Source organism: Geotrypetes seraphini, chromosome 2 (genome assembly GCF_902459505.1).
Source record: "Geotrypetes seraphini chromosome 2, aGeoSer1.1, whole genome shotgun sequence".
In the NCBI taxonomy this organism is placed as follows: domain Eukaryota; kingdom Metazoa; phylum Chordata; class Amphibia; order Gymnophiona; family Dermophiidae; genus Geotrypetes; species Geotrypetes seraphini.
Window position 1 is genome coordinate 273,465,299 of NC_047085.1, and position 27,713 is coordinate 273,493,011.

Below are 27,713 nucleotides of genomic sequence, written 5' to 3' on the forward strand. Positions count from 1 at the left end.
CTCTTTCCGACTCAACATCCTGTTTCTGCACAGGCAGGACAGGTTGGAGGAAGCGCTCCGGACCAGACCTCAGGCAGCTTAGGTGTACTGCAGCAATGCCAGTGTTCTATGGAAGAGCAATTTGAAGATACATGGCAGAGTAGGGGAAGGGGTGGGGCTTGAGATGCAGAACTGTGTAGAGATTCTTGTGCAGCCATCAGGGATGCAAGGAGATTAAATTTCTTAGCACTATGAGGTGCTACCCATTAGAAAATGACACTGGGACAAATTTTTCCCCATCCCCGCAGGAACTCAATTTTCCCATCCTGTCCCCACAAGCTTTGTCGCTGTCCCTGCCCCATTCCTGTAAGCTCAGCCTTAACCACACAAACCTCGAACACTTATGATTTTAAAGTATTTGATGCTTGTGCAGATGAGGACAGAGCTTGCAGAAATGGGACAGGGAAAGAAAAAGAAATCGCAGGGACAGGAAAGGAAAATGAGTTCCCATGGGGACAAAGAAAAGTCTGTCTTCATGTCATTTTCTACTACCCATAGAAAAGGCAATCTGTTTTTCAGATCTTTTCAGCACAAATTTCTTGACTTTATAGTTGAATACATATTTTACTTACAGCAGTAAGTCTGTTAAATAAAAACTTGAACTGTTCTGCTTCTTTGATCATTCGTTCTGCTCCATCTTTTCTCTCTTCTGCACTCTTGAATGAAATCCGTTTTTGCATGATTGCTTTGATGTATTCCACCACCACTCTTCGATGGGCTTCAATGGTCATTTTCTGAAGAGATAAAGATAGTGAAAGGTCACATCATTATTTTTTTCTGAATATTGCTTTTCAAAAATAAAATCTACAAGAATTTTTTTCTAAGATTTGCAGATATTTATTCAGCCGAATTACTAAAATATTTGTTTTCTTACACTTGAGTGACTGCACAGAGGAAATATAAGTTATAAAAAAATCTGTCGAAAATGCAGGATGGTCACAAGACATATGCATAAGGAATCCACTCCATATTTTTTCTGTGACCCTCCTATTTCACCAGGAGCTCTACTGCCACCTGCAGTTAGTACCCAAGCCTGTAAGAGCTCCATCAAAATTATGTGAAGGTAAAATGGGAAACTTCCCAAATCAATAATCTGTTCTGCTCAAACATAATAACACTAGAATAATCAATGAACAAGTAACAGCCAACAGAAGCATCAAAGGAGTTCAGGTATTACCCCTGTAGATGCTAAAACAGCATTCTTCAGGGCCCAATGGGCTGACTGGCATCCAAGATACATACTAGGGGAAGAATAAACAGAATGAGACAGAAGGCAAGCGCAGGAAGGACAGCGCAGGGGTCCAGAATGACACACCTATCTACTGGAAAAGATATTATCAAAGTAAGAACATAATCTATTTTTTCAGTGCAATAGGTACGTGTCAAGCGGGATGTACAAAAGCAGTCTCAGAAATCTAGGGTGGGCTGACTGCGTTGGCCCATAACATTGAGGACGCAAAGGCAGAGTCCTCTCTTGTTGCAATGTCCACTCTGTAAAGCTTTGCAAATACAGTCAAACCTCGATTTACGAGTAACCCGGTTTGCGAGTGTTTTGCAAGACAAGCAAAACATTCTCGCAAAACTTGCCTCGCAAACCGAGTGTTGACTCGATTTGCGAGCACCCCCCTCCCGATAACCGACATCGCTCCCCCCGCTCGCAAAGGCTCCCCCGCTCGAACCGGCACCCCCTCCCCCCCTGGCGAACCGGCACCCCCCGCCCGAATAATATGAACTTACCCCCCCCCTCCCGGTCTGGCACTGGCACGCAGCCCACAGGACGTGCTGGTGCCGCTAAAAGATCTTCCTGCCTCTGCCGGGCCTTGAGCATGCATCTGCGCATGCTCAAGGCCTTCTAATTCTCCCTCTCGACGGAGATTCTCGGAGATCTCTGAGAATCTCAGCGAGAGAACATAAGAACATAACAATTGCCACTGCTGAGTCAGACCCAGTGGTCCATCATGCCCAGCAGTCCGCTCACGCGGCAGCCCTCTGGTCTAAGACCAGCACCCTAACTGAGACTAGCCCTACCAGCGCACGTTCTTGTTCAGCAGAAACTTGTCTTTGTCAAGCTTCTTATGGCTCTGTGACTTGTCTGTGGGGTCACTCAGCGACCTCTGCCCCGAGCACAACTTCCTTGTGCTCTGGAAGGATGGAGCGGCACAGAAAGAGTGTGCCTTGTACAGAGGTTATCAGGAGAGCTGGAACCGAGACTCAGCCACTGAAGAGCAGATATTCAAGTACACGCGAGTCTCCTCTGTGTCGGTATATGCACATTTGCAGCATTTTATGCAACACCCTTCTGTCTGTACGCACACAGAGTCACCTGTTAGCATGATTTTGCTCCGTGGGAATGCACAGGAGTTTCCGTTTGTTTGTCTGTTAGGTGTGAACTCTCCGTGGAAAAGTCCACCGTACTTCAGTCCGAGTTAGAGTCATGCAAGGAGCTGCAGGAACTGGAGCCTGACAACAAGTGTAAGTGTCTTATAGCGATGTCATTTCCTGCCGTGGAAGCCTGACTTCCTGTCACAAGGCCAGTGGTGAGGAAATTCATACTTATTTAAGCACATATAAGGGCTAGCCAGTTTACACAGAAAACAGCTTTATATCTCCAAAATGTATATGGTGACCAGAGAAGAGAAAACTGTGTATACATGGCTAGATAATGTTTGTGTGACAAGCCTCCTTTGTCTCCAGTGCACCATATAGGAGGCATCTCCCTGGCCTCTGCTGGGCACAGCAGATCCTCTTCAGGATGTCTCTCAGGCCTTCCTCGGTGAAGTATAAATTTCTAATGTCTCCTTTCCTTTTTTTCCAGGGTGTTTGCTCACAATTATTCTCTTGATGCGTGCTCTTGACCTCCCTGAGTTATGAAAAAGAAACTCTTGACTATTTCCAGACACTGAAGGTTAGGCAAGGGCAGGGTGAGAGGTTAGACAGCGATGAGGAGACAGGAAGGTGAAAACGGGGCCAAGAGGAAACTCAGTGGTAGGGGAGTGAGGAGTAAAGACTGTGATAGGCACGGAGGATCTTGAGTGGTGGGAGAAGGAGGGGTCCCAAACTTCACTGGCAACACTATCTACTCCTTAGCAAATTAGAAAATGTTCAGACTATTCCTTATGTACTTCTTAATATCATAACAATTCTTATGTAATCCGCCTTGAACCGCAAGGTAATGGCAGAATAGAAATCACTAATGTAATGTAATGTTTGTCTTGAATCCTTGGAGGGTGTTTTCCCCTATAACAGCCTCTGGAAGAGCGTTCCAGCTTTCTACCACTCTCTGGGTGAAGAAGAACTTCCTTACGTTTGTACAGAATCTATTCCCTTTCAACTTTAGAGAGTGCCCTCTTGTTCTCCCTACCTTGGAGAGGGTGAACAACCTGTCCTTACCTACTAAGTCTATCCCCTTCAGTACCTTAAATGTTACAAACATGTCCCCTCTCAATCTCCTCTGTTCGAGGGAGAAGAGGCCCAGTTTCTCTAATCTTTCTCTGTATGGCAGCTCCTCCAGCCCCTTAACCATCTTAGTCGCTCTTCTCTGGACCCTTTCGAGTAGTACCATGTCCTTCTTCATGTACGGCGACCAGTGCTGGACGCAGTACTCCAGGTGAGGGCGTACCATGGCCCGGTACAGCGGCATGATATCCTTCTCTGATCTGTTCATGATCCCTTTCTTTATCATTCCTAACATTCTGTTTGCCCTTTTTGCTGCCGCCGCACATTGTGTGGACAGCTTCATCGACTTGTCGATCAGAACTCCCAAGTCCCTTTCCTTGAAGGTCTCTCCAAGTACCGTCCCGGACATCCTGTATTCGTGCATGAGATTTTTATTACCAACAGGCATCACTTTACACTTATCCACGTTGAATCTCATCTGCCATGTCGATGCCCATTCCTCGAGCTTGATTATGTCACGTTGCAGATCTTCGCAATCCCCCTGCGTCTTTACTACTCTGAATAACTTCGTATCATCCCCAAATTTAATCACCTCGCTCGTCGTACCTATGTCCAGATAATTTATAAAGATGTTAAAGAGCACGGGTCCAAGCACCGAGCCCTGCGGCACGCCACAGGTGACGCTCTTCAAGTCCGAGTATTGTCCATTTACCCCCACTCTCTGTTTCCTATGCTCCAGCCAGTTTTTAATCCACGTGAGTATTTCACCCTCAATTCCATGGCTTGCAATTTTCCGAAGTAGTCGTTCATGCGGAACCTTGTCGAACGCCTTCTGAAAATCCAGATATACAATATCGACCGGATCACCCTTGTCTATCTGTCTGTTTACTCCCTCAAAGAAGTGCAGCAAGTTCGTCAAACACGATCTGCCTTTGCTAAAACCGTGCTGACTGGTCCTCATCAGCCCGTTCCCGTCAAGGTGATCAATGATGCTGTCCTTTATCAGTGACTCTACCATCTTTCCCGGTACCGAGGTCAGACTCACCGGTCTGTAGTTCCCCGGATCTCCCCTCGAACCTTTCTTGAAGATCGGTGTAACATTTGCTACCTTCCAGTCTTCCGGAATCTTTCCCGATTTGATCGACAGATTGGCTATTAGTTGAAGCAGTTCAGCTATGGTCCCTTTCAGTTCCTTGATAACCCTCGGATGGATGCCATCCGGTCCCGGGGATTTATCGCTCTTAAGCCTATCAATCTGCCTATATACCTCCTCTAGACTGACCGTCAATCCTGTCAGCTTTCCGTCTTCATTTCCAGCATATAGTCTGATGGATTCCAGTATGCTGTGTACATTTTCTTCGGTAAATACAGATGCAAAAAATGTGTTTAGTTTGTCAGCGATTGCTTTGTCCTCTTTTAGCGCTCCCTTTATTCCATGGTCATCCAACGGTCCCACCACTTCCTTTGCGGGTTGTTTCCCCTTAATATATCGAAAGAACGGCTTGAAGTTCTTCGCCTCCTTGGCGGGAGAATTAGAAGGCCTTGAGCATGCGCAGATGCATGCTCAAGGCCTGGCAGAGGCAGGAAGATCTTCTAGCGGCACCGGCATGTCCTGTGGGCTGCGTGCTGGTGCCAGACCGGGGGGGGGGGGTAAGTTCAAGTTGTTTTGGCGGGGGGTGCCGGTTCACGCGGGGGGGGGGGTGGGGAGCAGCACCGCTGGCCTCGGGGGGGGGGGGAACATATCAAAGCGAGTTTTCATTATTTCCTATGGGGAAACTCACTTTAATATACGAGTATTTTGGTTTACGAGCATGCTTCTGAAACGAATTATGCTCGTAAACCAAGGTTCCACTGTATGTGTAGAGTGAACCAAGTTGCAGCTCTACAAATCTCCACAGGAGAGACTGCCCTAGCTTCACCCACGACGAACCTACAATTCTGGTCGAATTCACCTTAACAGAAGGGAACTGTTTCCCACAAATAATGTAGGATAAATAGCCTTACAGATCCTCTGGAAACCATGGCCTTGGAAGCAGGTTGCCTCGCTTAGTCAAATGAGTCAGCACAAACAGATGGTCAGAGAGTCTAAACTCACTGGTGACTTCCAGATATCAAAGAAGCACCCTTCTCACGTCTAACTTCTTCAAATGTGGTCCTGTTTCTTAGAACCTGTGGACTGGAATACAAGTGGACTTCCTGATTAACATGAAACGCTAAAACCACCTTCAGCAGAAAAGAAGGATCAGTGCTCCAGTTTCCAAGATTTTAAGGAAAGGCTCTACAAGAAAGAGCCTGCAGCTCCAAAACTCATCTCGCTGAGATCACCGCTACTACCAGAAAAACCATCTTTAATGTCAAGTCCAAGAGGGATGCTTCTTCCAGTGGCTTGAATGGAACTTTGGTGAGATCTCAAAGAACCACATTAAGATCCCATGAAGGGAGCAGTGGTTTGATTGGTGGTTTGATGTGGAGAACACCCTTCAGAAATCTGGTGATGTCTGGATAAGACGTCAGTATAGGTTTGTGGTCCCAAGCCCTGAAAAGAGAGAGCCACGGTGCTGCCCTTGTCAAGGCTGGCTTGCAGAAAAGCCAACACCACCCAAACAGGAGCTGAAAACAGTTCCACCCATTCTTGGGCTTTAGCATAGGCAGATACTGTGGTGAACTTCTTAGACCTGAGAAGTGTGGCAATGACCATTTATGAAAATCCTTTGTGCTCTAGCGCTTTGCATTCAAAAGCCATGCCGTAAGAGCAACGTGATCCAGGATCTTCCTGCAAAAGAAGGTCTAGAAGCACAGGCTATGGCCTGTTCAAAAATGCATCAGATTTGTGTACCACAGCCTCTGAGGCCAATCTGGAGCCAACAAAATGATCCATCTCTGATGAATTGCAATCCCTTGAAGGATGTGGTCTATCATGGCCCAAGGAGGAAAGACATACAATAGGATGTCCTGGACCAGAGCATCTAGACCAGGGATCTCAAAGTCCCTCCTTGAGGACAGCAATCCAGTCGGGTTTTCAGGATTTCCCCAATGAATATGGATGAGATCTATGTGCATGCACTGCTTTCAATGCATATTCATTGGGGAAATCCTGAAAACCCAACTGGATTGCGGCCCTCAAGGAGGGACTTTGAGATCCCTGATCTAGACCCTTACTTCCAGGCTCGAATCTTCAACTGAAGAACCTGTCTGCTTTCTTGTCTTTCAGAACCTGTCTGCTTTCTTGTCTTTCACTGTCGTCATAAGGTTGAAGTGTGGACAACCCCAGCACTGAACAACAGCCTGAAGCATTGCTGTCAACAGCATTCACTCTCCCAAATCCAAAGTCTGTCATAGAAACATAGAACATAATGGCAGATAAAGACCAAATATCCCATCTAGTCTGCCCATCCACAGTAACCATTATCTCTTTCTCTCTACAAGAGATCCCACATACCTATCCCAGGCCGTTTTTAATTCAAACACAGTCTCTGTCTCCACCACCTCTTCTGGGAGACTGTTCCATGGATCAATCATCCTTTCTGGAAAAAAGTATTTCCTTATATTACTCTGGAGCCTATCACCTCTTAACTTCATCCTATGCCCTCTCATTGCAGAGTTTCCTTTCAAATTAAAGTGACTCGACTCATGCGTATTTACATTACGCATGAGTCGAGATCTTTAAGTCTGTCCCCATATGCCTTATGATGAAGACCGCATACCATTTTAGTAGCCTTCCTCTAGACCAACTCCATCCTTTTTATATCTTTTTGAAGGTGTAGCCTCCAGAATTGTACAAAATATACTAAATGAGGTCTCACCAAAGTTTTATACAGGGGCATCAATACCTCCTTTTTCCTACTAGCCATACCTCTCCCTATGCAACCTAGCATCCTTCTAGTTCTCGCCGTCAACTTTTCAACCTGTTTGGCCACCTTAAGATCATCACATACAATCACAACCAAGTCCCGCTCTTCTGTCATGCACATAAGCTCTTCACTCCCTAATCTGTACCGTTCCCTCGGGTTGTTGCAGCCTAAATTCATGACCTTGCATTTCTTAGCATTAAATTTTAGCTGCCAAATTTAAGACCATTCTTCAAGCTTTGCCAGGTCTTTCTTCATGTTAATCACACTATCCAGCATGACTACTCTATTGCAGATTTTTGTATCATCCGCAAAGAGGCAAATCTTACCCTTCAACCCTTCAGCAATATCGTTTATAAAAACGGCCCAAGAACAGAACCTTGAGGCATACCACTAGTAACATCCCTTTCCTCAGAACGATCTCCATTGATCACTACCCTTTGTCGCCTTCCAGTCAACCAATTCTTGACCCAGGCCATCACTTTGGGGCCCATCCCGGGGCTTGTTGAGACTGGCAAAATGACTTTGTAGGCCAAATATGAAACTGTAGTGAAAAGGGCATGTTTAGAAAATTACTCAAGATGCAATCATTTGTAGATGCCTTTTTTAGCTAATAATTTTCCTCTCCGCACAGTTGATGAATTATTCATGATTCTCATTATATAAGCTATGGAATTAGTTTGTAGATATGATTTCTGATGATTGTTTGTGTGTCTATTTTATCATGTTTTTACAAAATTATGTATGTAAATTATGTAAATTGTTTAGTTTTAAATGGTATAGAAATTTTTTAAATAAATAAAATAGAAAAGGCACAAGAACAGAACCTTGAGGCACACCATTGGTAACATCCCTTTCCTCAGAGCGATCTCCATTGATCACTATCCTCTGTCGCCTTCCACTCATCCAGTTCTTGACCCAGCCCGTCGCTTTGGGACCCATCCCGAGGGCACTCAGTTAATTTATTAGACTGTGTGGAACACTGTCAAAGGATTTGCTAAAATCTAAATACACCACATCTAGCGCACATCCTCTATCCAATTCTCTGGTCACCCAGTCAAAGAAATTGATCATATTTGTCTGACAAGATCTACCTCTAATGAATCCATGTTGCCTCTGGTCCTGTAATCCACAGGATTCCAGAAATTTGACCATTCTCTGTTTTAAAAGTGTTTCCATTAATTTTCTTACCACAGAAGTCAGGCTTACCGGCCTGTAATTCCCTACTTCTTCCTTATTTCCACTTTTGTGGAGAGGGACCACTCCGGTACAACTCCTGACTCTAGAGACTCGTTGAAAAGGTCAGTCAGCAGAGCTACCAGATCTTCCCTAAGTTCCTTCAGCACCCTCGGATGTACACCATCCGGCCCCATCAGTCTACCTTTATTTTAGCCAGCTCCTCACGAACACAACCCTCTGAAAATCGATCAGTGTCTATTACTCCTCCATCAATATTCACGTTTGTCTTCTGCGGTCTCGCTCCCGGTGCTTCAGCCATGAACACAGAACAGAAATATCTGTTAAGCAATTTGGCCTTTTCTTTATCAGCTTCTACATATTCCTCTCCTTCACCTTTGAGTCTCACAATGCCACTTTTGCACTTCTTCCTATCACTAATATATCTAAAAAATTTCTTGTCTCCCCGTTTTACTGTCAGCTATTTTTACTTCCATTTGCATCTTTGCTTTCCTGACTACACGACTAGCCTCTCTTAACTTTTCCAGATATTTTTGCCTCTCTTCCTCTTTCTGCGATCTTTTGTAGTTTATGAAAGTTAATCTCTTATTTCTTACCTTCTCAGCTACTACTTTTGAGAACCAAAGTGGCCTTCTTTTTCTCTTAGTTTTACTTACTTGCCTCACAAAAAGTTTTGTCGCCCTTACAATTACTCCTTTCAGTTTTGCCCATTGCATTTTCACTCCTTCCAGACAATAATACTGAAGAAGAAACGTTCTGAGATGAATAGTGTCTAGCAGAGCTCTGATAAATTGCAGATTCTGAGAGGGCTGAAGTTGTGATTTGGGAAAGTTAATTTTGAAACCCAACTGCTGAAGGAAGAGAATTGTTAAGCGAGTCGCTGCAATCACCCTTTGCGAGGTTGGATCTTTGATCAGCCAATTGTCCAGATATAGGAACACTTGGAGATCCTGAGTCTGCAATGACCTTGCCACTACAACCAGGCACTTGGTGAACACTCTGGGAGAGGATGCAAGGCCAAAGGACAGGACCTTGTATTGATAATGGTGCTGTGCTACCTGAAATCTGAGGAATTCAGAGGTCAGATTCACTGGAATGTGAGCATAAGCCTCTTTGAGATCCAGAGAACATAGTGTAACAAACTCACTGTTCCCAGAAGCTTTATTAAAGTGGGGGTTAAGAAATACAGACTGCCCTAGTGCCATAGAGCTGACCAGGTCAGTAGCATAGAGCCTGAGTTCTATGATTACTGCTGAATTAGCCAGCATAATGCTGAAGAGGAAAGACAGCTTAGTTTGTCTCCCTGTAGAAGGGGATCTAATTCTGACAGGAGTTTAATGCCTGAACACTTCCCTGTCCATGAGGAAAGGGTCAGAGAAAGATCCCTGTTGATAAACCTAGACAAGCTGCCAGTGAGCTGTCACTCTTCCCCCAAACTCAGCTGAGGGGGCAGAGTTTGGGGCTTGGTAAAAGCCAGCCTGCTGCTGAGAGAGAGGGAGAGGTCAGAGAGAGAAGGCATCTCTCTCCAGAGCTGCAGGGTATGGGAAATAGAAGTAGACTCTTTTGTTCCAGCAAAAGCTCAGCCTGAAAAGGTTGAGGGTATGGACTTCCAGGAAGTAGGATTTAACCCCATTGGGGGTGAAGAAGCCAAGGAGATAAACTGGTGTAAACATGAGTCTGAGAGTTTTTTTTGAATAACTGCAGTAGCTGGGACTGTGCTAAGAACTGAAGGACTTGTGTTTCTTTTAAGAGGAAAGGGTTTTACTTTTGCAAAGTTTATGTTTTCATTTGCCTTTTTCTGTTGGGGAAAGTTTGCTGGCGAGAGCCCGTGCAGGCTGCTTCAGCTGATTAAAACACTCGAGAACAGCTGTGCACATGGGTTGCTCTACAAACGGAAGAACAACAGGGAAAGCTGAAACTGAAGGGGAATGCTAATATTTTGTTCCTTATTACTTTTGAGTTTTGGTTTGAACCTAGCTATTTTGTAAGCAGTGGTAGAGCTGATTTTGTTACCAGTATAAGAACATAAGAATTGCCGCTGCTGAGTCAGACCAGTGGTCCATCATGCCCAGCAGTCCACTCCCGCGGTGGCCCCCAGGGCAAAGACCAGCGCCCTAACCGATATCAGCCCTACCTGCATATGTTCTAGTTCCGCAGGAACTTGTCTAACTTTGTCTTGAATCCCTGGAGGGTGTTTTCCCCTACGACAAACTGTTAATTTAAGTAATCTGCTGAACAAGGAGATTTCTGAGAGTGGCCTTTCTGAAGCCCTGAAGTTCTTTTACTCTCCTACAAACTCCTTTAAGCAGAACAGTGTGTTGCTCTGCAATATCACATTTTTATTTCTGAGTACTTGGTTTCATTCACTGATGTACAGAGAAAGTTTGGGTTCTAATGCTTGCTGGGTCAGCAGCAGAGTATGGATGTGGCTAACTGAAGCCATTCTGACCTATTTGCTTCATTATCAAGGAAGGAAGTTTACTTACATGGGTCAACTGAAAAGCCACGCTGAAACTGGTAAAAACAGACCTGAGAATTCCCCAAGTTACAGGGGACACGCCGGATTAATATCATTGGAGATATCCCGGGACCCCAGGTGTCACAATAGCCAGTCGTTGCGATATAAAAGAGGGGATATAAAGTTGCCAGAGACAACATGTGAAACTTTTCCTTCACTAGAAACTTGTTCAGGCCCCTGAGGTCAAAGATTGGACGTAGATCTCCCATTTTCTTCAGGATGAGAAAATACCGGGAATAAAACCCCCAGTTTCTCTGCGCAGGTGTTACTTGTTCTATAGCATTGAGAAGAAGAAGGGATTCTATCTCCCAAAGAAGAAAGGACGTCTGCTGAGGGTTGAAAGAGACTCTCGTGGAGGATGATCTGGAAGCATACTGACAAAGTGAAGAGAGTATCCCTCTTGAAGGACTTTTAGAACCCAGAGGTCTGTGGTTATCATTTCCCACCAGGGATAATACAGTTGGAGCCGACATCCGATTGGTTGAGGAAGAGACTGAGAAAGAGGAACAGTGGCTATGCTCTCTAGAAGCCCATCAAAAAGACTGAGCAGGCTTTTGAGGAGCTGCTGCTTGAGGTTTCTGAAGGTGCTGTTGTTTTTGCTTTTTCTGCTAAGGTCTAGGAGCAGCAGCTGGTTTTGAAGAAAAACGTCTTTGATTTGAAGAAGGCGGCTTAAAAGATTTAGAAGTTGAAGGCTTAGGCTTGGATTTAACCAAAGCATCCCAATGTTTCTCATATAAATATTAATGGTATTGTTAATGGCATTTTTAGTTTTAAGTTTTTTATTCATTTTTCATATAACAAGTGTACCATTTAAATTTATATCATTTCATTACGTACACACTTGATATTCCTTCATACATTACTATATATATAACGTATCATTATATAATCTTTTACTATAGTCTTGAAACAGTATGTAATATTTAATAAGTATACCAACTATTTCTCAATTATAAACCCATCCCATTTTTATTATGTTCATGCTCTTTTTTATATATATTGTAAACTCACTTAGAAATTAGATAAGCGACTAAATCAAATTTTAATAAAACCATAAAACCATCAGTGAGCTTTTGTGTGGCATTTTCAATAATCACTAAATAGCTCATCTCCCAAGCAGTGAATGTTCGCTAATCTGTCCTGAAGATTGATGTCCATATCTGAGACTCTTAGCCATGCGAGACATCTCTTTGCTACTGACATAGATGAGGCTCTGGAAGATAATTCAAATGCATCATATGCAGATCTTGCCATATATCTTCTAGCTATGGTAAGAGTGCAAGAGATATGATGAAATTTCTGTAAATGTGGAGAAATATAACTGCCCCCCTTACTTGGAAATCTTTGACCCTTCTTATCAGGAAAGAAATAAATCTGGATAAATTTAAGGGGGCTTTGAAATGTTTCTTGTTCAAAGACGCCTTTGAGCAATGATGTTAGCCCACCCTCCAAACAAGTAAATGGTAGTTATTACATTACATTAGTGACTTCTATTCCGCCAGTACCTTGCAGTTCTAGGCGGATTACAAAAGAAATTAACTGGACATTTCCAGGAAAAATTACAATTTAGGGTGCTGTTTACTTGGTTGAGTCTTTGAAGTGGAAGTTAGGGTGCTGTTTACGTGGCTGAGTCTTTGAAGTGAAAGTTAGGGTGCTGTTTACATGGTTGAGTCTTTGGAGTAAAAATTATAAGAGTTGTAGAATCTCCTTCCCCTCCCTCTTATTCTTCCCCCTTTATGTTCTCTTTTCTTGATTTTATTGTAGTTCAGCCCTCTCCCTCTCGTTTACTTGTTTGTCCGTCTTTGTCTATGTAATTTGTTTATGTTCTTTAGATTTAAATTTGTATATCCCATTTTATATTGTAAATTGCCTAGAATCCAGGATAGGCAATTAATCAAATGTTTTATTAAACTTGAAACTTGATCAAAAAAAGACAATTTCTTAACAAGCAGGAAATATAGAAATTCTAATTTAGTATTCTATTTGCCAACATGAAACTTAGGTACAGGCGACATCCAAATTTGTCCATAGAGCGCCCTTCACACCCTGGTGGCACTGAGGCATAGACTCTTGATGAAGTAAATTTTTTCAAAGTCAACTCTAGCACAAGAGACTGGTGCTGAAGCTGTGGTTTGTCAAAACCCGGAGAATAAATTATTTTATATAAAGAGTCCAATTTTCTGGGAGCCACTGGAATGGTTAGGGGCATTTCCCAGTTCTTGTGAAGAGTCTCTTTGAGAATACCATGCAAAGGTAGTCTGGGAAGTTGTTTAGGAGGCTCATTATAATCTAAGGTCTCCAAGTATTCAGTACTGTAGGCAGAATCAGCTTCTAGCTTGACTGGTAGCTCTTTGACTAACTGCCTAATAAATCTGTCAAAAAAAGTCTTTCAGTAGGAGATTGAGCCCTTGGTGGAGACTTTTGCAGACTTTTCCAAGGTAGTGTCATAGGCCTCCATTGTAGACTCAGGTAAGTCCTCAGCTGAATCAGACTAAGTCAGTCATAAAAGGGCTTTGTTGAAGGAGTGCATCAAAAAGATCGATGCAGACATGAAGCCTGGTGTCGATCCTGTGACAATGATGATGCATGACATGACTCTCTGTTACGCTTCAAAGATCGTGAGGGAAAGTGATGTTTTCTTTTTGAAGCTCCTGAAGAAGAACGATGCTTACTGGACTTGGAGCGTTGAGATAAGGACAACGAATGATGATGCCTCGATGAACTGGAGCGGGGCCTCGATGGAGAACTGGACCTGCAATGAAATGGTTTATGCTTGGGTGTGGAGAGCCAGTGTTGGTACCACAGGACCTGGTGGCCTTATGCTCAGGCTGGGTCGGTACCGATGGAGTCAATGTCGGGGTAAGGAGTTTAAACATATCACTCACTTGGAAAAGCGCATCGAGCTATTCAAGGAAGGAAAGCACCAGTACCTTTGGCTTTTATGTTAGTACCATCGGTATCACGTCTTGCCTCGGAGAGGGTTACCTCAAAGAGGATGCACAACTCGATGTAGGAGAGGTAAGGCACTTGGTCAGCATCAATGAACTCGATGCAAGGGTGATCTGCGACACCTGTTGGGAAGCTGGCAGTTTCTTAGCTGGCTTAACAGACGGAGCGATGTCTCCCGACACCAATGTCAATGCCTTCGATGTCGAAGGTTGCGACATCTTCTCTGCGTTCATGTCGGTGCCAAACAATTTTTCTTGTTGAAGTTTCCTGCTCTTGATACATTTCTGAATAATAGAACACCGAGCACAAGATTCTACAGTGTTCCGGGCCAAGTCTCTGCAAGCACCAACTGTGGGGGTCAGTGATGGAAATTTGCTCGTGACACCTGTAGCACTTTTAAAAACCTGTTAATGGTCAAGACATCAATGGAAAGACCGCCTCAGCCAAATCGAGCTCAATAGTTGAAGAAAAAGAAAAAAGCCTTGTTGGGCACAAAGCCCATGAGGAGAAAAGAGAGGAAAAAGTTTCCCTGCTTCTTTTTTTTTATTATTAAGTCAACTTAAAATAAGTAAAAGAAAAAGAAATAACGCGTGAGTGGGAAGGCAAAACATAAAAATTTTGAACAGCGTTCAAAAACACGACTTCTTAGCTCCATGGAAAATTAAGAACTGAGGAGCTGTGAGCAACGTTGGACGGGAAGGCACTTACGCATGTGTGGTGTGGGCAGTTCGCAAACTTTCTCAAGTTCTTAAAGTGGCAATGCACTTTTAAAGCTGCCCATACCAGGGCTCCGTGGATGACGTCACCCACATGTGAGAATATGCTGCCTGCTTGTCCTTGGATAACGTGGTTTATAAACAGGCCTGCAAAAACACATTCTCACAGCTGTATTATGCAAGTAAGAGATACAGAAGTGAGGGAAACTTTGCTTTTTGGTGTGCAGCTGTAGAATTATAAATCCAAAATGTTTTACATCCTTACCACGCGCAGAGCATTTCTGAATGTGGATAAAGCAGTAATAGGTCCGGCGGTGATTTCAGATCACGCGATGATCTGGCTAGATGTGAATGTGGGCTTCAGTTTAGGCGGACCCGTATGTTGGCGCTTCCCTAGTTATCTATTTTCTGATGACCATTTTAAAACATACCTAACGACTAAATGGGGTGAATTCCTAGACTTTAATGGTCAGCATAGCAATGATCCGACACTGTTTTGGAGCACGGCTAAGGTGGTGCTCAGAGGAGATTGTATAGCTTATGTAATAGCGCGTAATCGCCGTTTGTCCCGGGGAATACTGCGGTTGGAAAAAGAACTAGCAAGTGCTAAGCGTCAGTATACCCTGTTCCTGACCCGCCACACTAGGGAACACTTAGCTTCCGTGGAAACGACCCTCAACTCCTATATACATGAGTGCACTGTGAAAATGCTCTTGTATCAAAAATTTCGCTACCATTGCTATGGAAATCGGGCAGGGAAGTTATTAGCCTGCTTGACTTCCCAGGTACTTTTGGGATTGAGGGATAGTACGGGCCAATTTCAACACACTACTGAACACATTGCACAAATTTTTCAGTCCCACTTCGGGAAGATATATGGGCGCCGGGATCGGGAGCTGAACCCCTTATTAAGGACTATTTCACGGATTCCGGTTAACAGCCGCTCTCTGACTCGGATGTTAGGTTTCTTAATGCATCACCCCTCAATCCATCACCCCTAAAGAACTACATAAAGCTATCCACAATCAACAAAATTTTTCGGCTCCAGGGCCGGATGGCTTTACGGCAGAATTTTATAAACTGCTCTCAGGGCAGCTTAGTCCTTTTTTAAGGGACAATTACTCCCAGGTAATCCAGGATGAACATTTCCCTGGAGAAGCAAATGAGGCTTTAATCACGTTGATATTGAAGCCTGGCAAAGACTGTTCTGCTCCCGAGTCCTATCGCCCAATTTCTTTGCTGAATGTAGACATCAAAATTCTGTCCAAAATCTTAGCTGATAGATTAGTGACCCTTCTCCCCAATGTGATTGCATCCACACAAGTCGGCTTTGTACAGGGTAGACAAGCAGTACACAATGTACGTAAAGCATTGATAGCCTTAGCGCACACACAATTCCATCACACTCCTATGCTTCTACTCAGTTTGGATGTGGCACAGGCGTTTGACCAGGTCAATTGGACGTACCTCTTTGAAGTGTTAAATTGTATGGGGATATCTGGCTGGTTCACCTCGGCATTACGCACTTTATATTCCACACCAACAGCAAGACTACTTGTCAATGATATTATTACTGACCCAATACCTATTGAGAGGGGAACTCGACAGGGCTGTCCCCTGTCACCCCTCTTATTTCTATTGTACCTCGAACCCTTTCTTCGCACAGTGTCTCAGGACCCTGACATAGTGGGTGTGGACTTCGGGACTCATTCACTCAAAGTGTTGGCCTTTGCAGATGGACCTATTATTTTTGCTAACTGACCCCACTCGCTCTGTTCGATATTTATTGCAAGCGCTTGACGAATTCAAATTTTATTTGGGATTTACGTTGAACTACCAGAAATCTATGGCCCTAGCTAGCCCCATGACACTACAACAGACATGGAGCGGTCACTTCCCATTTACGTAGGTCAGACTTCAATTCGCTATTTGGGGGTACAGATCCCCCGAGACCTTACGACCCTGTACACCAGCAATATCACCCCATTGCTCCAAGAAACCTCACAACATCTACAGAATTGGTCCACTTTTCCCTTATCGGTGGCGGGCCGGGAAGCCCTTTTTAATATGGTGCTCTTTCCCAAATGGTTATATCGCTTTCAGGTTTTACCTTTGCTGCTGTCCCATGCCCATAACATTCGTTTAACGAAAGAGCTACAGCGTTTTCTATGGGGTGGTAAGCGACCACATATGTCCTTGCTACGGATGTGTCTGCCCAGGGATAGGGGGGGCTATGGTTTATTAAATGTACGTTGGTATGCTATGGCTTGTCAGATGAGACATATTAATGATTGGTTTAGAGGAACATCTGATTTTTCTGCTACACCACTGGAGTTATCTTTGCTGGCTCCGTTCCATGTGAGCTATTTTCTACATGTAGCAGATCCGAGGATGCGTCCTTTGGTGTCTCACTACCCCATTTTTACGCCGGCCAGAAGGACATGAAGATGGGTCTGTAAAACAGCCAAATTGTCTTCTAGGGTGTCTTTATATTTGCCTATACAGGGCAATGGAGCTTTCCAGCCGGGCATGCAAAATGCCACCTTTCTTAGGTGGCAAGCACAAGGTCTACAATATCTTTTTCACCTGTTTTCAGAGGAAGGGAGCCTGGCCACATTTGCCGAGCTGCAACGAACTTTTGACCTACAGGCTAATGATCTCTTCGCCTATTACCAGATCCGTCACTATGTTCAGTCCCTCCCAGTGGCTGCCCTTACTGAAGTCTGCAGGGAGGCGACAGCGTGGGCTGAGGACTTGCATTGCCAGTTGACTGCTCAACAGTTACAATGGTCCTGAAGAACATTCAGAAAGTGTCACCCAATATTACTCACTGGGAAATGCAATTGAAAATTGTTCTTAGACTTTACATTCCACCGGAACGTGCAGCCCGGATGGGGATTACTGCGTCGCATTCTTCCCTGAAATGCAATCAGGCTCATGCATCTTTGAGTCACATGTTTTGGGCCTGCCCCGCAATCCAACAGTTTTAGAGACATCTTGGCCTATATACCACATCACTTTGGGGAAGGCGATGGCTTCCGCAACCGAGGGCGTTATTTGGATTTTATAATATAGCCTCGCCCAAACCCAGGGGAATGTCAGCATTTATCTCCAGAGCCCCTTTTGATGGGAAAAAAAGCCATCCTCACCAACTGGCTCTCCCGTGATCCCCCGTCATATGCACAATGGAGATCCCTAATGATAGTGCACGCAACACTGGAGAGACGCATGGTGGGAGACTTGACTCTTGGCCCAGGTCGAAAATTTTGTCAGGTGTGGGAGCACTTCTGGCAGGACCTCACACCGTGTGCTCGCAGTAGACTTTTGAATCTTTAAGATTTTATTCCCACTCTCAGCTGTTGGACTGGCCATGGATTCTTGGGGATGGGAGGGGAACTGATTATATTGTTGAAAATGTTATTTCCTGACTGGTACTATTGTTTGTATTTGCTTCTTACTGTTGGAATAATAAAAATCATTTAAACATAAAACCAAAATGTTTACAAAGTATAGACACTGGACCCCTTTTACAAAGCCATGGTAGCCATGCTGTCTTAGTAAATGCACAGAAGTCCAAAGGAATTGAATGGACTGCTGCATTTACTGCAGAAGGATCGATTGTGAGACACCTGGTCAGCACACTTTTAAATGTATTTCTAATTGCTTTCTTCTATAATTTAAACCAGCATTTATACTTGCACCTTTACAACTCAAGCTCTCTGTGCCTCTGTTCTGTCTTTAAATGTTTAGGCTTTCTTGTTTCCGAAGACAGATCTGGACTTAGAAAACTTCTTTAAACTATTAAGTGTTCAATTACCTTCTTATAAGGTTTTTTAATTTTTGCAAAATCATTGAAATAATCTTCTATGGTCACACAGATTGTATCCACAGAATTTGTTCCTCCCAGCCATTTCCTGGTCATCAAGTCATTCAGATGTTGCTGAAAAGACAAAGGTAACCGGGTCAGAGCAAGCTAATAGCACACACTGCTACTTCATGCCACCAGCATGAAACTGAAGCTAGGCTAAACATAGCTCTGCCCTTATGGCTAAGTGGAGTAAGGCTGGAATAAGCATACAATAAACAATTCTTTCTTGTACTCTTGTTTTTAACTTTCCTACATTATATTATAGTTTCTTTCTTATCTTTTTTATATGTTTTATTTTAACTACTGTACATCCCTTTGATGCTTCCAGCAAAAAGTGGTATATTAAATCTAATAAAACATAAACCATATTAAAAACTTACCATCACAAGAAAGAAGAGGATGTGGAGTTCAATAGCATTACTGCAAAAGACTTCACTAAGTATTAACCTTCCAAATTTCACCTGGTATCTTAGTCTGTTGTGCACCAAAATGAGGACTAACTATTTAGCATTTCCTTGTTTTCTTCTCCACCTCATGCTGCTGTAGTGATCTTTTTTAGACAAGACAGCAGGGAAGAGGCCCAGATGTATTAAAAATGGTCGCTGTGGCCAAGTAGGTTGCTGTGGGCCAATTCATTGTCTGATTTTAACACGGCTATCCATGTATGACTGACTTTGCATACAAATTAGTTTTACGGAGGTTGGCTGTAATCCCACCCCACCACTTACTGGAAAAGTGACTTTCACACATGTACAGAGCTGGCAGGGGAAGCCCAAACAGCTGAGTGGCAGGGGAAGCCTCGAAGCAGCCTCCTGCCGCTCATCTGTTTGGGGCAGGAAGACTTTTCTGTCCCCATTTTAAAAAAAATTGTGATCCCCCCCCAAACAAAAAAAAAGAGGCAGGAAGGATTCCCATTCTCTCCAGCCTCAGCCACCTGGACCTCTCCCTGAAGATCAAGGCCATCCGGACACCCCCCCCTCCCCGCAAATGTAGATCCTCAGCAGGAAGGATGCCCACTCCCTTTTGCCTCTGCCACTCAGCTCTCCTATGTCCCCCACCCCGCCCAAGTACCTCTTCAAAATGGTAGCCTTTCCCTTCCCGTCAGGGATATCTGTGATATTATGAACTGTGGACATGGGACATGGACAGCAAAGTGAGCAGGCTGCAAATGGATGTGAGAGGTGGTATATGCTGTACTAAATTACAGTCTCTAGTTGAAATCATTTTAACTCACTTTTTTTTTAAATTCTTTATTTAAAGGTTGCATAGATACAAATAAACACACAAAACATAATCAGATTGGCAGTATAAAAACATCAACAGCTCCATAAACTCCAGAAATCAAGAGTAACCCCCACCCCTAGAAACCTCCCCCCAGTGAAACCCTCCCTCCCCCCCCCCACGATACGGCTGAAAGAGACACCCCATCCACCAAAACCTCTCTCCCCACACCCAGAAGAACAAAGAACATTCAAAAAGAAATCCAACCAATCCCCTACTCATCTCCCCTCAGGCCCTCCTCCAGGCCCAGTAGATGCCTACCTTCCACCTCCAGGAAACGTCCCCAAATATCCACAAATTCCCGCCATAGTCGGGACAATAAGGCAGACAGTCTATATCGCTCACATACCCACCTCAATTTATCCCGCATCATGTGCACCATAGGCACTGTACAACCCAGCACCAACCGGGCCACTATAAAAGCCAACTGGGCCAGTTTGTCCTGGGTGTCTTCCACCCCCCTGGAATCAACCCCAAAAGTGCAGTTTCCGCCCTAACAACCACCGGCACTGAAGGAGCTGACCCAAATAATCAAATACCTGTCCCCAATACTCAGTGATCCGGGGACACTCCCATTACATATAATAGAAAGTGCCCTTCTGACCACAGCCCCTCCAACACGTAGCGGGACAGGTACTATTCATTTTGTGTAGCAGCGCTGGCATGAGGTACCACCGCACTTAAAGTTTAAGGGCATTTTCCACTAATTGTGGCGCCACCACTAAATGATGAATGCGCAATAAATCTGCTCCCATTCAGCCCCGGAGTAAGTAGTCCCCAAGTCTCCCTGCCACACCATCATATAGGATGTTTTCCTAGCCGTATCAGCATGATACAGGGTCGAGATACAACCCCTATGCACGGGCGCCCCCAACAGCAGCTCAAACGAAGAGCATTGTACTGCTGTAGGCTCCGCAATTCTAGCCCTCATAATAAAATTTTTGACCTGTAGATAGGGAAACAGATCTCCCGGTTCCAAGTGAAACTGAGTCTGAACCTCAGGGAAAGCTTTAATAACATCCCCCTCTAAAAGCTGGCCAAAGCACTGGAGGCCCTGTCTAGCCCATCTCTTGAAAACCCTACCCTCCTGTTCCGGTTGAAAATTAGGAGAAAACAGAATAGGAAGAAAGTGTATCCTCCTAGCCTTGCCCACCAACTTCCCAACAGCCCCCTTCCACACTCTTAATGTCCACCTCGTGAATGGATTGAGAACTGCTTCCAATTCCTTCTCGCCCAAAGTCAGCCACGGTAAGTACCAGTGTTCCCTCTAAGCGGGCGGGTGTTGTGAGCAAACTTTTTTCACTGTGAGCTAAAAATATCGGGCGCCAGCAAGTTATGAGCCAAATAAATATGTTGTCAAGGCATCAGGCCAGCTTAAGTTCCAGGCCAGTTATGGAACTGAATTTAAGATTTGTAGGTTCATGGGGACATACTCTAGTCCAGTGTTCTTCAACCTTTTTACACCCGTGGACCGGCATAAATAAAATAATTATTTTGTGGACCGGCAAACTACTAAGACCGAAATAAAAACACATTTTCACCCAGTCTCCGCAAGCTCGGTCCCCACAAACCATCTGATCCCATCTGCACAAGCCTCAGTTATGATTTTATATTGAACGTATTTTATTAAAGTATAAAAAGAAACAATATTCTGTACAATTGTCATTTTATAAATATAAATATTCAGAGCAAGGACCAACAAAACCCCTGTCTCCCCTCCCCTTCACATATATCCCCTCTACTATCAAGAAAACTGAACAAGCCAAATTATTACAGAATGCTACACAGAAATATCATGCTAACAGAATACTGCAGTCAACACATGACAGGAATAGTATTAGGCTTTGCAGTCCCCAGTTATGTCTCTAGCAGGATATATATTTCAAATCTGACATATTGTAATGACAAAATAGAAATAAAATGATTTTTTTCTACCTTTTGTGGTCTCTGCTTTCATCTTCTTTCCACTCTTCCTTCCAGCGTCTGCCCGTTCCATCCACTGTCTGGCCTCTCCCCCTTCCATATGTATCTGACTTCTTTCTATGCCCCTCTCCCCTTTCCATCCAGCCTGTGCTTCCTCTCTCCTTTTTACATCATTCATTCCAGCTTCACTGCTTTCTTCATTTTTATCTCTCCTACACCAGATCTAGCATCTTTATCCCTCTCTCATTTCTCTGCTGACCCCCTTTCCAGCATCAATCTCTCTCTACTTTCTCATTCCTGTCTCTCCCCTTTCCCTCCTCTAATCTCCCTGCCAGCTGTTTCCTTCCTTTCTTCCTTCTCCCTTCCCTCCTCCCCCCTATCCAACAGTAGCTCTCTTCCCATCCCTTTCCCTCTTCCCCTCCCAGCAGCATCTCTCTTTCTACCTCCCTCCAGGTGCAGTAGCAGCTCTCCCTTTATCCATCAGCTTTCCAGCCTCCAACAGTGGCTTCCTGTCCTTCCAGCAGCTCTCAGTACTTGCCTGCAGAAGTGATTTCCTTAGGCAGCCTTGGGTCCGTTGCCGCCTCTGAGGAAAGGGGAAGTTGCCAAAGTGAATCACTGCCCTGGTAAGTATAGAGCTGCTAGGAGAGGAGACAGCCACTGTTGAAGGCTCCCTGCACATTCGTGACACCCCCCCCCCCCCAAGCCGGCAAAAACAGCTTTGCACTGCAGGCCCTGCCGCCCAAGACGAGCCGGAGGCCCCTATCCGCCGCATTCTGCACGTGGGCAGGCTTTCAGCACAGACGCTGCTGATGGCCCCAATCCACACGCTGCCCCCCACCGCGCACGCTGACCATCTCCCTTCTACTTGCAGCTTCCCCGCAGCCCTCTTCGGCGACTCGGCAGGGGCAGCGATCAAGACAGGCTGCAGACGTCGGGATCTTTCCTCTCTGAGTCCCGCCTATTTTGTTTCAACTTCCTGTTTCCGCATAGGCGAGACTCAGAGGGAATGCCCGACGTCGGCAGCCTGTCTTGATCGCCCGAGGCTGGGAGGAACAGAAGATTTCCGCGAAAACCACCAGGGCAGGAAATTTAACAACGTCCATCTTGCCGGCCCTGCGCGGACCGGCAGGAATTTTCTGCGGACCGGCGGTTGAAGAACTGTGCTCTACACTGTGTGCGCTGTGACGAGGAACTTGTGCGCTGCGTTGTAATATTTTGTGCGCCAGCGCATGCCAGCGCAGCTTAGAGGGAACACTGGTAAGTACTGTAACCTACGAATGCCTCTGTGAGGGTCCGTAAGAGAGATCGTGCGCCGACACTTGCTACACCTCTTGAAGCCCGTAGCAGGCCGGGACACAGACGGAAAAATAGCCACTGCAAAGTCGAAGCCCTCGGGCTGCGGCTAAGCGGCCTGTCCCGGAAAACGAACGGAAGATGAAAATTTTTTTTTTTTTTAAACTAAAAGAATTAAAATAAAACAGCGAAATCGTGAAGAAAAAAACACAAACTGCTGTTGTAGAGAAGGCACAAAGTGAACGAAGTTAAACGCAGAGAGTCATAGACAGACTTCTCGGCTCTGCGGAAAACTGGGAACTGAGGAGACACGCCCCTGTGCTGGGTGGGAAAGCAGTAGCGCATGCGCGGTGCGGGCGACTCGAAACTTCGAGTTTCTTAAAGCAAGTCTGCTTGTGAGGCGTCCGCATCCGGGCTCCATCGATGACGTCACCCATATGAGAGAATATCTGCCTGCTTGTCCTGGGATAACCATATTTATACTCACTGTAATCACTATTCCTTGCTCATTTATTTCTTTACCAAACCCCCTCCTCACCTCCCCCATATGGTGCCACCATTCCCTGCTTCTCCCTTCCTGCCCAGCATCTGCTCCCTCTTTTCCCCCTCCCTACCCTCAAAGCCTGAAATCTCGCTGTCCCTTCCATACTACACTCCAACCAGCATCATCCTATCCCTCTGTTATTTCTTCTGTTCCTTCTACTATGGTCCAGCATTTCTCATTCTCTTCCCTCTCTCCCATTGTACAGCATCCTCATTCCCTTCTGCTCCTGGATCCATCTCCCTCTTTTTCCCCTCCCTACTCCTGCATAGCATTTCTTCCTTTCTCTCCTCCACCGTCATGTACAACATGTGTGTCTCTCTCTCTTTCTCTCACTCTCTCTCTCACTGCAAAGGGAGTGAGAAAAGAGACGGATCCAGGGCCTATCTCTATCACCCCCTCTACTGCCTCATCCAACATTTCTCTCTCTCTCATCCTCCGGCCCCTGTGCAGCATCTTTCACCCCTCATCACCAGCCATATGTCCAACATTTCTCCTTCCTCTCTATTCCTGTGCAGCTTTCTAGGCCAGACACAGCTGAGGGAAAGTCATGTGCCTGTTGGAAGCAGTATATCTTCAGCACTGCCAGCTATAAATGCAAAGTTGGCTAGCATGGTTGTTACAGGAAAGGGGAAGAGAGACATGCTGAGCTGCAGAAGGAGGAAGGGGGGCTGAGATAACAGATTGGGTGTGTGAAGCAGGGAGCCAATACATATAAGGAGGGTACTTAGGTGTGTGACCTAGAGAAAGGGCTCAAATGCAAGTGTTACATGCCTAATGCCTGTAACTTGGCATCTCTGTATTTGCTCTGGCCTGGAAGCAGCTAAGCAAATGCATCCACTTTCTCTCCACTTACTTTCATTAGGTCTGGAAAGAAAGGGAGGTGACCGTGTTAGCTGGTGCATTTCACCTGGTCTGGGAGCCGAAAGGCAAGCAGGTACCAGGTGTGTAGGTGCAATCTGTGGAGATTTAGCACCAAGATAGAAGTCATGCAAGGGAAGGTCATGCCTCACAAACTTGCTGTACTTCTTTGAGGGAATAAACAGCCAGATGGATAAGGGGGAATCCATAGACTTCATTTACCTTGACTTCCAAAAAGCCTTCGACAAGGTACCTCACGAACGGCTACTTAAAAAGCTGTGGTACCACGGGGTGCAAGGGGATATCTACCGATGGATCAAACACTGGTTGGCGGGCAGGAAGCAGAGGGTTGGAGTAAAAGGCCAATACTCAGACTGGCAATGGGTCACGAGCGGAGTTCCGCAGGGGTCAGTGCTGGGACCTCTACTGTTCAATATATTTATTAACGATCTGGAGGCAGGGACAAAATGTGAGGTTATCAAATTTGCTGATGACACCAAACTCTGCAGCAGGGTTAGAAACACGGAAGACTGTGAAGACCTGCAAAGGGACCTAACGAAACTGGAAGACTGGGCAAAAAAGTGGCAAATGAGTTTTAATGTAGAAAAATGCAAGGTCATGCATGTAGGGAAAAAGAACCCGATGTTCAGCTACAAAATGGGGGGAACACTGCTAGGGGTGAGTAACCTTGAAAGGGACCTGGGGGTGATGGTCGACACATCACTGAAACCATCGGCGCAATGTGCGACAGCCTCAAAGAAAGCAAACAGAATGCTGGGCATCATCAAAAAAGGTATTACAACCAGGACGAAGGAAGTCATCATGCCGCTGTATCGCGCAATGGTGCGCCCGCACCTGGAGTACTGTGTTCAATACTGGTCACCGTACCTCAAGAAGGACATGGCGATACTCGAGGGAGTGCAGAGGAGGGCGACTAAACTAATAAATGGTATGGAAAATTTTTCATACGCTGACAGGTTAAAAATGCTGGGGCTGTTCTCCCTGGAGACTTAGAGGGGACATGATAGAAACCTTCAAAATCCTTAAGGGCATAGAGAGAGTAAATAAGGACAGATTCTTCAAACTGAGGGGAGCCACAAGCACTAGGGGTCACTCGGAGAAATTGAAAGGGGACAGGTTTAGAACAAATGCTAGAAAATTCTTTTTTACGCAGAGGGTGGTGGACACATGGAATGCGCTTCCGGAGGAAGTGATAGGCCAGAACTCTGTACAGGGGTTCAAGAAGGGTTTGGATAGGTTCCAGGAGGATAAAGGGATAGAGGGGTACAGATAGAACTTGAGGTAGGTTATAAAAGTGGTCAGAAACCACTTCACAGGTCGCAGACCTGATGGGCCGCCGCGGGAGCGGACCGCTGGGCGAGATGGACCTCGGTCTGACCCAGTGGAGGTAACTTCTTATGTTCTTATGTTCTTATAACTTGGGAGGTTCCCAGATTGAGCTTTCACCTTTGTGGTGTACATAGAATAAGACCTGGTCAATGCTCCTATTTTGATGGGATCACCAACTTTTTTTTGTCACTTTGCACTGAAAATACATAAAGTAAAGCAAGCTGGGCCCTTTACCTTTTAGTACAAAGTCTATGTATAAAACGCCAGCTCTCTCCTGAGTTAATGTTTCAGTAGATAGCATCAAATTCAGGTCAGAGATCTTCTCTTCTCCCTTACTGTCTTCCAATTGACTCAAGAGAATTGGCATTGAGCTGGATATTCAAAGCTGGGCCATTTCTGGTGACCGGTATTGAATATATGGTCTATTTTTGGATGCCTAAAACTTAGCTGCTATGACACTAGCATGAGGTGATTAGACGGGAAATACCGATAGTGGATTGGATGCCAACACAAAGAGAAATCAGCTTGAAATCAGCAGCTAAAGAGACACGGCAACCATATTGCTGAACCTGCTAAAGCCGTTTAAATGGAACTTTTGGCAAGAAGTGATGGTGGGATTAGTTTTGTATGTTTATTGCTTTTATTAGTTTGTGCAATGGATGTTCACAGTGATGAAGATATGTAGGCATCATGAAAACAGTTGGTAATTACCTCGACCCTGAAGATTTGAAATACGAATTCATGTTGGGAGAAGTGTTGCACTGATTCAAAAGATCCAAAGAAAGTGTAGCACTGATTCAAAAGATCCCAAAAAAGTTGGTTATTGGTTATTTAAGAAAATTTAATAAGTATTGACAAAGATTGAAATATGAAATGTAAATAATGAAGTAGAAAAAAATCTTTGAAGCAGATCAATGAAGATATAGGCTGTGAAAGCAGGAGTGACAGCTATCTGAAAATCCAAGAATTGCAGTATATATATATTAGCATTAACAGCAGCAAAAGAGAGAAAAAAGTCACTGTGGATTTGATGGTATGACAGGTTATGTTGTATGATGTGATTGAGTATCAGTCTTTTGGCCAAATTTATGGGTGCTGTTTTGTATAGTATGTCAATATTCAGGAGTGGACAGCTAAGTTGAGCAGCCCAATTCAGCCGGCCAGTGGTCTAAATTTTGCAGATAGCCAGCTATTCGTTAGCCGCTAACCACTAATATTCAGCGGCCATCTCACACTGAATATTAGTACTTTAGGTGGTTATGTTCCCGGCTGGCTAAATAGCTCTGAATATCAGGTGGTATGTCTCCAGCTATACTACTCCTCTAACCGTAGCATGTACTTTGCTTTTTATGGCCTTCAACACAGAGCTTCCTACTTGATTTTGCTAAATATTTTTCCCCCCAACAGAATGCTTTTCAATTAAGGGAATACCAATAATCTTGTGCCCAATATCAAAGCCTCACATATTACTTGTATTCTTTGGCTTATAATATTACAAAGGATTATGACTAAAGAAATATAATACTTCTGAGGTTTTGGGATACATTTGCTTGTGTTCTGTGTTTGGCTATTATTCTTCACCCCCCATAAACAGAAAGAATTGCCTGTCTCATTTTTTCAACCCAGAATTAGTAGTACAAGAGTAAGGACTTCAAACCTCCAAGTCCATGAAGACTTCATCTAACAGGCTAAGGCATCCTTCCTTGGCGATGGTTTCCAAGATCATATCCATATTTGAATGGTTGGTTAACATTCCCTCTTCCATGTCATTCCTTAAATACTTCCTCTTTAGACTGATGATAGATTCTCTGTGAAATAAGATAAACTTCAATCTGTAAGACTCAGCTTCATAATTTTATTAATTTTAAAATTAAATTACAAGAAGACAAGAATGAAACTAAGTTATAAACATAATTGGACTGATCAGACATTT

At 44.6% G+C, this 27,713-nt stretch overlaps 1 protein-coding gene across 2 annotated transcripts in view; it reads right to left on the reverse strand.

The window, feature by feature from the left end:
* The window catches only part of EXOC3 (exocyst complex component 3), a 127,379-nt gene that overhangs the window by 38,648 nt on the left and 61,018 nt on the right, over window positions 1–27,713 (reverse strand). For both annotated transcript variants that reach the window (XM_033929704.1, XM_033929702.1), the window contains 3 exons: window positions 27,438–27,588; window positions 18,481–18,603; window positions 612–773 (listed from right to left, as the gene is read on the reverse strand). In XM_033929704.1, coding sequence (XP_033785595.1) covers window positions 612–773; window positions 18,481–18,603; window positions 27,438–27,588 — 436 coding nt within the window. The remainder of the gene's footprint in view (window positions 1–611; window positions 774–18,480; window positions 18,604–27,437; window positions 27,589–27,713) is intronic.